At 34.1% G+C, this 14,529-nt stretch overlaps 1 protein-coding gene across 1 annotated transcript in view; it reads right to left on the bottom strand.

Annotated features, from left to right (window-relative positions):
• Nucleotides 1–14,529, bottom strand: part of LOC109393324 (protein eyes shut homolog) — a 1,090,347-nt gene that overhangs the window by 707,377 nt on the left and 368,441 nt on the right. The window contains 2 exon segments of the mRNA XM_019662404.1: nucleotides 4,406–4,530; nucleotides 12,883–13,007. Coding sequence (XP_019517949.1) covers nucleotides 4,406–4,530; nucleotides 12,883–13,007 — 250 coding nt within the window.

The following is a 14,529-nucleotide window of genomic DNA, read 5'->3' as shown; positions in this document are numbered from 1 at the left end:
CATGCAGCTGAGTTACCATTTTTATAAGACAATATAATTAGTGAATATTTTAAAAATAGAAGAAATATAGATAGAATGTGGCATCTTTCTGAAGATCTACTAGAAGAAGAATGATTTCACAGAAACATTTAAGTTAATTTAAATAGACTCAATGTGAAGAGAATTACTACAGATTATTTTGGTAAAACGCTTAATGGTTTTAATGGTTTATATTGTTTTGCTATTTCAAGTTATAATCAGAAATCTAATGCTTGTATATGCCCAATAAATTGATATATTTTAATGTCCTTTAACACAGATTGCTTGTGAACATTGTATCAGCTGATATACTAATGTGTGCAAGATAATTTATAATATTTTTCTTATTTTCATGCTGGTGGAGAATCTGATTGCCAGTTAAATTGTATTTTTCAAGCAATTCCATGAGGACCTCTAGCAACTCTGGCAAATAGAACACTCATTTGAGGTAAGATACCTGAGAAGCCTACTTAGAAATACAATGCCAGTTTTTTAAAGCACACATTGAATTTCACAACTGAAGGAAAATTCATCTCTTTTTTTATTAAATATATTCATATATCCTTTCATTCTTAAAACAATCATAAGTCTCTGGTTTCTGGTCCAGCATATAAGAAGCTTAGAAGTCACCGCTCCTTTAATCATAAACATAAAAAGCAGAACAAACTGAAAATCAACAATTTTTAGATCTGTCAGAGAATTGAGGTCACAGGGCAAACTGTTCTGCTCAATATCAGAGAGATAGTCAGGCAGATGTATTTTGCCTGAATTGTATTTTGGCAAAGAATCATATTTTTCAGAGAATCATAGCTTATCAGAATAGAAACGAAGGTGCAGAAATCACTGCTGGAGCCAGTACTCCAGTTAGGAAAACAAATGGTAATTGATAAAACGGTGGAGGACCAGTGCCGATACACTTGAGAGTTAAAAAGTTCAGGGGGTGCTCAGTCTGAGGAAAGCTCCCATACTTTCATATATTTTATCTCCAGGAATTCTACCATGTTCTCACAGTGAAGACAGATGAAAATCCCTTTGTGCTTCCACACAGGAGAGAAGAATAACCATCTGAAATATTGCTGGAGCATTCTGTTCTTAACAAGGCCTGACCTCAAGGTAAATGATTTCACCAGAGCCTCATTGGTCTGGGGAAATGAAATACCCAACTCTAGGCCCTGAAGCGTTCTTAGTGCACCTAAGGGGAGATGGAGCTGAGATGCACACTGAGGGTCACAGCCCAGAGGTGAGGTGCAGGCTCGCTAAGACAGAGGCCAACTCATAGGACCTTTGAGAGCTATCTCTCCCCCCACACATCAAGAGTGCTCCTTTATAATCACAGGGGATTACAACTGAAAGAACTTCACAGTTCAGATCTATTTAAGAAGTTTCCAAGGAGACTCAGGGATTACAGGGAGAAAAAAAAAAAACATGGTTATCAGAAGCCATTTTAGCCTCTGACTCCTGTAGTTAGAGCAAAGAGTAAACATGGCCTGACTCCTAGTCAGATAACAATCAAGTCTCACACTAAAGGCCTATTTATTTCAGTTACTTTTATCCAGCACATGATATCTGGCTATAAGTATTAAAAAATCACAAGGCATACTAAAAGACAAAAGCACAGTTTAAAGAGACAGAGAAAGTACCCAAACCTGACTCAGCTATGGCAGACGTTTTTCAATTATCAGACTAGGAAATTAAAAAAAACCCAAAAACTTGATTAATATGCTAAGAATTTCAGTAAAATAACCTCAACAATGATGACCAAAATCAAAGCACACATATTATATTCTGTGTTATCATCCCTGCTCTTCAGAAGCTACGTCTATCAAAATAGAGCAATAAGCAGATAAGCAATTATACTAGAACATGCTAATTAATACAATGTTTAATCTCTTCCCATCTATTCCATTATTAGAATGCCATGACTCAACCCCTCAGTCAGTTGCCAATTATTCTCTATGTCCACTGTTTTCATGTTCACCTAAACTCTACATGTACACTTAATCCTTAATCCTGAAGCAAATCAATTCAGTTGTCTCTAATTCTTCTAACTGCTTTGTTTCTTAAGCCTTTCTCAAATTCTATATTTCTGTGAATGACAGTATTTTTAAAGAAAGTAAATTTGATTATTTCACCATAATTATGATTTTTATTATTTAATGTCTCATTTAATCAAAGATTAGTTGGGGGACAGAGAAAAGAAATCTAAAAAGTAATTATTCAATGATCTTATGTATTTGTCATACCTGTTTTCAAAGTAATTTTTAATTGTATTCTTTTATTTCAATATTTATGAGTCTAACTTGATATTAATATTTCTATCATTCAAAGAAACCTTCTTTGATTTTTTTATATAAGGAGGACATTTTGCTTCTTATCACAATTAATAATATACATGCTATTTTAAAGGGTATTTCTAATTCAAAATGTCTATATAATTGCTATAACATTGATATAACATTTAAATATTAAATTATTTTTAATAAACTAAATTTTCTGTATCTTTACTCATTTTAGAGCATAATTAATGCATTAACAAAAACAGCATCTTGACACTATCCCTTATGATAATCTTTAAGTTTTATTTTAGCTTTCCAGTACTTCAGAGAGTGGCTATAAGAATACAGTAATACCTTGGTTTGCGAGCATAATTTGTTCTGGAAACAAACTATTCATATTGCAAGACATCACTTACTCACCATGTTAAACTGTATTAGAAATGTTTGCTCATCTTGAAGAACACTCACAAACCACATTACTTGCAATCCAAGGATTTACTGTATCTATTTTAATTTAATGTATTTATTAAATGCCTTACTAAAATGTAAATTATTACATCTGAAACACAATACTTTATTTAGTAGACTTGTAGTTTTATAAAACTATACTTTTCAGAACTCGTACATTTTTTAACATACATTAATGCATTTTTCCTTTGGATTTGATATTTTTATTAAAAGAGATAGTACAAGTGTTCATTCATATTTTCAATATGAAAAAGAACATATCCCAGGGAATTAATTATTTAACAAAATTTTAAGGATGTTTGGGAATAAATTCTTTGTGTTAGATAAAAACATATCTATAAAATGAACATTTATTTATAATTATTTGTATAATTATAAACTTAATTATTTAGATTTCTATATATCAGGCTTCATTGGCAGGGGAATATAATTAAAGAAGTAATATATTTTAATTCTTTTCTTTCTACTGACACTTTGAGGAAGCCATTATTGTGTAATTAGAGTTCTCATAAAATTAACTTCTTGGCACCAAATCCTCCCACATTCAGGTGTCAGGGTGCCTGAAATTCTTCATCAAATATCTCTCTAAAATCACTAAAGGAAAAACTTTTCCCCAGAGGAAAACTGAGATTGGAGGACTCTAAGAGAAAGGAAGATGATAACTGTTCCAGCTTACCCATAACCTTCCCAGACAGATGAGACTTGGAAATACCCTTCAAAAGGAAAGAGTGTCTGACTTAAGTCAGGCTTTCTCAAGTACCTTTGTTTGGATGCAAGCATTGACCATTTTCCTATTCAATTTCTTAACCACCTCGGGAGACTCCTGCCTTTCTGATCTTTCAGCTCTGAGGAGTCTCCTGCTGCATTCATACTTGTACATCTTCCTTAGGCACTGGCCACACCTCACCTTTCCTTAAAGTCTGATTCCTTAATCTTGCACTGAGTCACCTGACTGTATACCCTCTCTAATTATTTAGTTTTAACCTCAGTTAATACTGGACTATCTATTAATGATATTTATAAATAAACATTTAAAATTCCTGGCAGCACAGTCTCACCAGTCATCATTCCCTTACTATATTCCTGTGTTTTGGTGAGCTTTAATAAGAATTGTGGTCAAAAGCTATTTTTTAAATTTGTTTAATAGCGATGTTTCTACCAAGGTCGAAGTCTACTCTAACATTAATGCAGTTCAGACCAATCCAAATTTACCAAGGAGTCAGATTCATTCTCCATGGACACACAGTACTGACTCCAACCCTGAAGTAGTGCTATGTTCTTAGGCAAAACAGAGGTTCTGCCAAGATCCTGACAATATTAAGTAATTCCTCTACTGGCATCCTCCTTCCAAATGTATTAAAACATTAAAGGACAATACAGTAAATCACTTGTATCATAGTTTGGATCAATTTATCAGAATGATTTTTTTCTTGGAAAAAAAAGGGGCTGAGGGTACACGTGATGGATGGATAAGAAGGAAATGGGGGATGCTGAGAAAAGTGTAGTGTATACAGACAGAGAAGGAGAGAAGCACTAAAATGAATTGTTCCAACCTTGTTTTTCACCATACAATATTCTATTATTTGCCATATTTCAAAGACAACAAAAAAAGTATTAAAACAAAAACCACTAATAATATTTACCATAAATCCAGGTTTGCTTAAACATGTGGACTTGAAGCCAGGTTCAGTTTCTGTGCATATTCCATGAGCACATGAGCTGGGGATGCTCTCAGCAAGTTCCTTCTCACAATGATGTCCTGACCATCCTATTAAGCACAATCACAAAGCAGATACTTAATTTTTTTTAATAATGATAATAGAATCATAGTATACACACGTGTACCCACACACACTTACTGTTTGTTATAACTGTGCTAGGTGTTTTATATAAACTATTGCAGTTTATCTTCATAATCATTCTATCTGGTTGCTATTCTTACTATCTATTGAGTAGATGAGAAAATTCAACTTAGAGAAGATACTTTGCCATAAAATCAATTATGTAGAAATGGAAGTAAGTACATGTGAAATAAAGTTTTGGCTTGTACCTATGATGCCATTCTATGTTACACGTTTGGATGTCTTGACCTATTTTCTTTGGAATAAACACATAGAAAGCAATGGAATAAGGCTCCATACTTCCATTTAATATGCTTCTTAAATTCAAAGGAAAACAACTACTACAGATTTCTAGATATGAAGTATTTTCTTGTAATCCCTGTAGTGTTTTACAGTTAGTATATGCTAAAGTGTGATTTGATAGAAGATAAATATTATATATCTGTTCAGATTACTGCTGGCTATAAGAATTTTCTTTAATGTCATGATCTAATTTTCCATACTAAAACACCATATATATATATATATATATATATATCAATTGTTTGGCTTTTGCCAGCATTTCTCACCAACCTGGCTACCAACATTGTTAAGCAATTCACAAAGTAATATCAGAGCTATGACTTACTAGATACATATTAGGAGCGTTTGTTTAAAACATTGACTCCTTCCTATGTGGCAACTATTTATAATGAATCTTAATATGTTTAAGAACATTTGAACCTGAATATATCTAAATATACCATTGCACATAGGGACAGTCAGTACACTTAGAGGCAGCTTTCACTACTCACTGACTACCTATGTGTACTATAATTGCAACTTTAAATTTCTTCTTTATTTTTCTATGTATTATCCAGCAACATTTAATCTGGCTGTCAGAAAATGAGGGCTTAGACTTGTTCCTACTTAGCTATATATTCTCACTGTTCTTCCGTTATAAATTCAAAGAGAACGATTAAATAAGTATTCTGGAGTGCTTAGAAATGATTTAATACAATATTGCATTATAGGAAGAAAAATATACAAGTTTAAAAGATTTGGCAGAGCCCAGATCAAATTTAGAAGCAGCTGCAAAAAGATTAAATTTACCAAATCCTTGGCCAAGACTCTTTCTACTTTGTTATGATCTTTCATATGCTGAACTGACTGTATCTATTACTACTATGAAGACTAGAACAGGTATTACAGAAGAAACACCTTTGCAGAGCTTATAAAAAGTCACTATGACCAGTCATTAACATGGTTGAATCTCAAAAATGTATTGTTGAACATAAAAGCACATTCCATAAAAAGACATTCTAATAACCATTCTCACAAAAGTCAAATACATACAAACTTAATAACATTGCTTGGAGATACATACATATGTAATAAACCTCTAGGATACTAAGGGAAAGTTGAATATGAAATTCAGAATAGTGCAGAATTAATGAACTCCTGGAATTATTGCCAATATTTTACTCCTTGAAGCAAATGATTGGTACACAAAGGTTAATCATATTATTTTATATAATAAATTTGCATTAATAGTATATTCTTTTGATTGAATAAAACATTTCACAATATATTTTAAACAATTGAAAATAATAATGTAGTTTTCCTCTTGCTTTTAATATAAAGGATATTAGAAAGATTTAAACCAAATGATGTGAAATGTGAAAGAAAAAAAACAATTCACCAGACCAGTTAAAAAGACAGGAAGGCTTTATTCACGAATGTTGCAATAAGAGAGAGAGGGGCTATTGAAATAGGGAAAGAGATTGAACTGAACTGTCTTGAATCAAAGGGAGGCAGGAGGATATTTAAATGCTGGGGTGAGCTATTGGGAAAGTATTGGAGGATATTGGGCTGGGGGCAAGTTGGTCAATATGCTTAGGCCATCTGTGTTTGCTAATTGTCACTTATTGACATTAGGCTCCAACCCTCTCACAGAGATTGGGAGAGAGGGGCATTACCTCCTTCCATGACTTTACTTCAAAGGCTTGGATACCAGTTCCTTGAGAAAGACATTTCTGGGTGATAATACTGACAAGGGGCTGCAACAAGGTTTACATCTCAAAGGCGCAGAGAAAGAAATTACAATTATAAGTTTTCTAAAGTCAGTGCTCTAAGGGAAGGGAGGTCAGGGGCCCTGAGTCATGAAGAAGCCTGTCTACAGTTTAGTTAAGCCGAAGGGAACATTAAGGCCATCTTGGTCAAAAACAATAAAGTAGGATAGAAAATAAGAGCTCAGCGCAGGAAACAGAAACCACTCTAGGTATTTGGGCAAAGTGGGCCTTCACAACAGGGAATACGATGACTACAAAATTATTAGATGGAAAAGCAGTAGGAATAATTCGAAGAACCAATGATATGACTCACCGAGAGATGCCACCTCAGCCATAATCAGAAAGATGAGAAACATAAAAACCGCCATTATTATTGAATTCCATTGACTAACAGAGGGACGCTGGGGTACCAGGAAGCTTCCCCTTCAACCTCTCCGGCTGCCTCTCCCTACCATGAAGCTCATGGCTGCACACTGGATTGCAGAGTCTGACTGATGTTCTTGCCACAACTGCATTTTAATATATACAAAATAAGTGACGTGATAGTGAAATCTGCTGCAGATAATCCCACATCCATGACCTTCTTCACCAGCTGAAACTGCTAAGAGATCCATTGGTGGAACTCTATATTTACAACCTCAGCAGTGAGGGAGTACATATTGTAATTTTTAATTTTCTTGTCTCTGAAGTACAGAAACCACAATAGACAGGAAGGGATGCTGAGTGACAATCATACTCATCAAAAGTAAAAAAGATAGATGTCCTTGTTTTGGTGTGGGCAAGGTGATGCTAAGTAACGAGAAGAGAATATGGGAATATAAAACAGGCAAATGAAAATCCACTGGGTGAGATTTAAAAAAAAAGGTTCAGAAGCAGAAGCAGAACTGAAGAAAATGTCCTTCGAGACCCACGTAGATGTGATGTCCATTTGTAATAAGGTAACCAGATATTCACAGAATACTGTTGGGTGATGAAAAATAAATAATCCAACAGCTTTCATCAGCAATCCAGAATAAAATGATTAAATCATTATGATGTTAAACTCATAGTACTAATCTATTGATAGCATCTATTGACACACAATAGAAAATAAATGCTTACAAAGTAAATGATGTCATATAAAGCAGGTGTGAAATAATGAAGAGTTTAGAGGTCAAATGTAATAAAAATAACAAATTAAACTTATTTTTAAGTTGATGAACAAAACAAATCTTTAAATACATCAATATATACAACTAGAATACTTACCAGTTTTAATACCCCCATTCTCTACTATAATATAGCATTTATAATAGAGCTTATTAATGAAAATAAAATTCACTATTTCAAAGATTTATATATTTTACTTTCAGTTCATTTTCCCTCTCAGCATCAGCTAATTTGCATCTAATCTGAGGAAAATAAAATAAAATTAAGCCTAAACCTAATTCTGTCTTACCAGTTAATATGTTACCTAGTAATTGGATAACATGAATTAAATTTGATTTTCTTAGTCTAACCCTATTTAGAAGAATTGATTTTTACACCTAAATTTTCATGAAAACACAATAGTATGTACTCTATTTCATATTAAAGATCATTTCACTTTTCATGAGTCTTGATCAAAAGAAAAAAATAATTCTGTATCTCTTATGTTCAAATACAAAAGTCCTATCCATGACAATAATTGTGAGAACTCATGGCAGATATTATGCTTGCTTCTCTGCTTCCTTGCCCTAAGGACAATGCAGCATTTCCACTTCAAAATGAATAATGCTATTTTAAGAGTAAAATGTGTATCTGTATTTTATATTATCAATAATATAAAGAATGAGCACAGTAACTGCCCCAGGGATTCAGAACAACCCTGGGTGAAGCATTCACATTTGCAGTACAGAGATTGTTCCCTTCCCTTTTAATTTGCTCATAATGGGATAAACTGTGGTTTCACATACTGAGTGTTCAGCATTTTTTATAATCCTATAAATGCGATTCTGTGGGCTAAAACAATAGGGTGTTTCACTTTGCAAAATAATCTGAATTCTTGTATTGATACTTCCATGGAAATGAGCTCACTAGCCATGGAAGGCACTACACAGGGAGAGGATGAGCTCTGAAATTAAGTCTATCCTGAGTGCTGGTCCGGCTGTACTCTGCACAGAGATCTCATGCAGAGAGGAGGAGTGAGTTCTGAGATCCAACATGTGCTCCAATTGTCTAGCATTGCACCTTGTTAGTTTGGAGGAAAGGGGAGAACTATCTAATGTGTTTGCTTACATAGAGGAGGGGGGCTTTATGCTAACCCTGGCCCTGCCTGAGATGACACAAATTGGCCAGCATCATAAATGGATTGTATTTTTTCAATACTTGCAGAACACTTCATGAGGACCCATCAGAATACATCCCATCAGATGGGATGTAGTGATACAAAACTAAATAACATTTAGAGTATCTTCTAGCCCACTTATATCCAGTTTACATTTAAGTTGAGTTTTGCAGAAAAAAAAATATATATATATATATATATATATATATATATATATATATATATAATACACACACACACACTTGGGGAAGAAACTGGCATTTAATTTTTATTGTGTTCTGTTCAGAATACTGCAGGAGTCATGAAGCTGTTGGGACTAAAAAGAAGAGGGGAGGGAAACTAAAGATAAAATCACAAAACTTGAGGTACAGTGCAGGAGCCACCCGTGATGGAGGAAGAGTAGTTGTTACATGAAGACAAGGGAATTCTGATGATTGGCGGTATGGTGTGAACTTAAGGAGGACTCCCACAACTGATTAAAATAGAAAATGACTATAATTCATAATGTTCAACTAATTTAAAGGCAGAAGTAGATACCTCGTGAAAGTAAGTTTCCATACAGAACTGTGTATAGTAAGAATAATGGCATGAATTAGACCAGAGCCGAAGTAAAATTACCAACACTATTTAGGTTGGTTTCCTCCATGGATGAGAGAGAAGAGTGAACCTTTATAAACCAAATGAATCAACCTTTGTGTCTTTCTGTGACAGTTGGGAAAAGGCTAATTGCTATGAACTACTCAGAAGAGTGGTAACTAGTTTAGTTATTGTTATGGAAGCTTTTAAAAAGATAATTAGATCTGGGTGGACAACCTCCCTGAAGAAATCTCACAGTGGTTAGAATTACTAACATCTAGACTAAGTTGGAACACGCTGATGGATATTGGTGAAGGGTTTTTTTTTGTGTTTGGTTTTTTTTTAATAGTGGTCAATTTGACCTTTTTTATTTTCATAAGAACATTTAACATCTCTGTCCTAACAAATTTTCACATGTGCAATCCAATGCTATTAACTATAGGCACAATATTGTATAGCAGATTTCTGGAACTTATCTAGCAAAACTGTAACATCATGGAAGTCGCTCTTCAGTGAAGGCCCTTCTTTGGGAAACAACAAATGGTGGTTTCTTACAGCACCAGGCTGAGAATTCCTGGCTATGAATCTCAGCTTTGCCATTAATGTGCTGTGGGAGATTACCTAAAATGTCTGGGACTCAATTACCTCATTGGCAAACTGAGATCATTGTACCTTCTTCACAAGATTGTTATGAAAACTTAAATGAATCAATACATGTAATACAGTAGTGTCCACACACACTAGTATTGTTATTTTTGTTATAATTATTTTTCAAACACATATATGCTGAACTCCGCCTACATTTATCTTTCAAATACTAAAATTCAGAATACAAGAGAAAGAACTTGACAACACATAGAATTTTCAAAGACAAAAATGATAAAAGAAAAAATTCAAATTATATTAAAATCAATTTATATTGGGGATGAGGAAAGGATTGACCACTAAAGGGTAGCATGAGTACAATTTGGGGATAGTGGCTACATGATTGGCTGTGGTGATAGTTACACAACTTTTTTTTCATTTGTCAAAACTATAGAACTTTATGCCAGAGTGAATTTTACTGTACAATTTTTTTTAAACCCTGAAAAAAAAAAACAGCTAAATATGCTAATAAAAAAAATGAGGATGAAGAGCAAGGGCAAGATTATTACTTAAATAACATCAGAAGGAGAAGGGATTGGTATGATTATGAGCCATGGCTGTAGAGAGCCCTTGAGAGTAGGACAGGTTGTCCGGAAGAGTGTGCATAACATTTTCCAAGAATTTATTTGGTTTGTTGTTTACCTGGTTTTTGCTCTTGTGACTAAGTCGTGAAGAATCTAAGTGTTAAGTCAAAAGTACCAGCAAGTTCTAACACCTAACAACACAGATGGGTATCATTTTTTAATCTTTCCATTTTGCTGTGGAACAATGAGCAGCATTCATTCAGAATGGGGCTTCATTTGAAAGCTGCATCTGCTTCAAAATGGCACCCTATTTCCAAATGAATGTAAAATAAGTGAAATCTTAACCTAGAGCATCAAAATTAATCTAGCAGTGGTAAATATAGTAACATAAAAAAATGAAGCTAGTTATTATATGTATTAAAATAGTAAAAAAAATATGTACCTGTTCTCTTAATTATTTTTATAAGATTATATTCATTACTTATGGTAGCTTTCATAGTGTTTCAAATGCTCAGACTTCAATAAAGACATTTTTGCTTGAAAGAAGTAAAACTTTTAAAATGGCATTTATTTCTTATATCAGAGAATTGTAATCTTTGTTCTACTTCTTTTACCTGCAAGAGTTACAGTCTAATTTACAGATACCTGCTTCTAACGGCAGGTGCAAATGTGTCTAGATATTCTGTCTGACAAAGTAAAACCTAATATCAGTACTGAGTGTGCCGAAACAGAGAAAAAGCACTGAGTGAATGTTGAACTTGTAAATAGTATGTTGCTGGTACTCAACTGATAATTAGTACAAAATCACATAAACAACGGGAGCCCTAATACCCCATATGGCTGCTGAAGAGGACCCAAGTTTGCCACCCCAAAATGTGCCTTTGGGATATTGACTTTAAACTCATTATTAAGAAACAAAAAAACTCAGAAAGAGTCTTTGGCCCTTCCCCTTCCCTGCCTAAAATAATTCAGATAGGAACACCTGCTTCAGGAAGGGAACCTTATACTAATCACCCTAGCATGTGTGTCCCAGACAGGAAGAAATCTAGCAAAGTCTGTTTCTCTCTGTGTCCCATTGTTCTGGATGGCCTAGCAAGAATTTGTGTCGCATTTGTTTGCTCTTTCTAATACCTGTGAATTACTTATTTCCCTTTGGGAACTCCAGACTACTGCCCCTCTTCTCCTTTGTCCAGATGGCATATATGCCTCAACTGCCCAATGTGTTTCAGGTCTCATATCTTATGACACCCCCAGTATGAACACCCTTAATTATAAATCTTGGGATTTTTCCTGTTAATCTATCTGTGTTAATATGATTATTGCCCAGATAGAAGAGCATAGAAGATGAAAGGAAAGTTTTATTTTTTGCACCGCCACACTGCTTAGCTGTGATTTCCTCAGGGGATCTGAATAACTAGAAGCCTAAAACCCTGGGGTATCCGCAAGCTGCCTTGTCTTCTGTGGGGCCTGGAAATGGTGAGAATTCTTTCTTTGTGACCAAAAATACCCCCTACATATATTCCTGAGAGAGTATCACCGCTCAAGGAAATACAGGCATTCAGGGTCCCTTTTGGCTGGATGCAAATGAATATTGACAATAAAATGAGTGACAGAAGACAGAGGAAGAAAGCAACAAAGCTGAAAAGTCAAGAAAACTAGAGGAAAGAGAGAAAAAAGATACATAGACACAACTTCTTTATATCAATATATAGTTAAAGAGAATATGACCAAAGGCAGAAATGGTCCAAAAGACAAGTTATTAATGAAAAATTATGCCTTGAATAAATCAGTTTATTCAGCTTTTTGATATCTGTATTAATATACATTGGATGTAATAATACTGTCAATATTAATAAGAGCTAACCTTTATAACAGACTTCTTATGTGCCAAGCACAACTGGTATAAATAAAAATCAGCAATCTGAAGTTTACATACATTTAGAAAACACCTTAGTGGGATATCACACTAAACACTACGATTTCTTGTTGACAGTCTAAGTGATTGCTTACCAGTTCAGGTTTTTCACGTGTGGTCAGTGCTTAGAACTTGGATGATAGTCAACAACATTACTAGTGGAGTGGACTGTCAAATTGTATTATACATACTCATACATATATAAACATATACTTTTATAAATATACATATACAGTATGAATGATTATTTTTTCAATAATTACCTTGTTGACATTTACAAATATATCCATTGATGTGATCTTCACAGCTGGCACCATTCAGACATGGTGATGAGAGACATTCATTTATATTAACTTCACAAAACTGACCAGAAAATCCAGGAAGACATCTAAGAGAGAAAAGTGAAAAATATATTGGGTTGTTGGAAGTCATGGTGCATTTTTGCAATGAAATACATAGAAAAATACACCATGACTTTTCCAACAACACAAGAGATGTATATATAATATATAAGAATCTATATTGTAGTGTCCATATTTGCCAAATTAAGAATAAAATTAAGCACATGAAGTATTTATTCATTATAGTTGATTTACAAGAAATCATTGAGTTGATACTCACCAGTTTTTTAAATGAAATTAAGACCACCTGATCTAAAAACAACCATAACCACAAACAAGAAAGGAAAACAGAAAAGACCCTGGCATCATAAGGCTCCATCATTGTAGATTTTACTCTTTCCATGCTACACTAAACCTACGTAGTTCGGTGTAAATATATGCATGCATGTGTTATTAAAGTATCAATGCATGTATTATAGAGGCCATTGACTAAAGCTGGTTATAAGATAGTCAGCAAACTTTTTAAATAGTGACAAGTTTGATAATTGTATAAAATGTTTCATAAATATTTAGTTATAAATTGATTCCCTTGTGACCTCTTTTAGCCCAAAACCTGACCACATTTAAATTTATAATGTAATTTTAAATTGAGCATATAATTGAAACCAATATAGAAGGTGATATAACATTTAAAATATTGGTTCTGTTTATTCTTGGTTTAATAGTAATGTCACCATTCACCTTGGAATTTTCTCATTTAAATGTGTCTTGAGAGATCCAATAACATGTAGCTGAGAACTTGTTTTAAGATTATATAAAAGGTTGAACTGTGGTCCTCAAACAGTAGGTCAAGTCCTAACACTCAGTACCTGTAAAGATTACCGTGTTTCGAGAAAGGTCCTTGCAAGTGAAATGAAGTTAAGGATCTTGAGATGATACCACTCTGAATTAATAGGGTGGACCCTAAATCCAAAGCCAAGTGTCCTTATTAGAGAAGAGGCACAGGGGCACATAGGGGAGAAGGCCATGTATAGGAGGCAGAAATTGGTGCCATGCAGCCCCAAGCAAAGGAACACCTGATGTTTCTAGAAGTTGGAAGAGAAAATGGGGGATTCTCCCTTAGATTCTTCAGAAAGAGTGTGGCTTTACTGACACCTTGATTTTGGATTTCTGTTCTCTATAACTGTGACCCAAAAAATTTCTGTTGTTTTAAGCCACCAAGTTTGTGATTTATTATGTCGTGTCTAGGAAACTAATACAAGAAATGACATCAATGTGGGCATCTGCTCAAGTGTTTCCTCTCCTTATGTTCTCTCCTCCCACTTTTCTTTTTTCTTTTTCTTTCTTTAATTTTTTCATTGTTAGTTTCAGGTGTACAGAACAACGCAATAGTTATCCTTTTTACCCTCATAAAGTAACAACCCCCCTCCCCACATGTACTGCCTTCTCACCCCCGATATCATGCTTATCTATTACAATTCCATTGACTCCATTCCCATTCTTTACTCCATGTCCCACGACTATATGTATATATAATTATAGTTGACATACAATGTTATTCAACATCAG

This window comes from Hipposideros armiger, unplaced genomic scaffold (assembly GCF_001890085.2).
Source record: "Hipposideros armiger isolate ML-2016 unplaced genomic scaffold, ASM189008v1 scaffold_375, whole genome shotgun sequence".
Lineage (NCBI taxonomy): Eukaryota > Metazoa > Chordata > Mammalia > Chiroptera > Hipposideridae > Hipposideros > Hipposideros armiger.
Note: the sequence above shows the minus strand (reverse complement) of the source record. Positions and strands in the feature narration are given on the sequence as shown.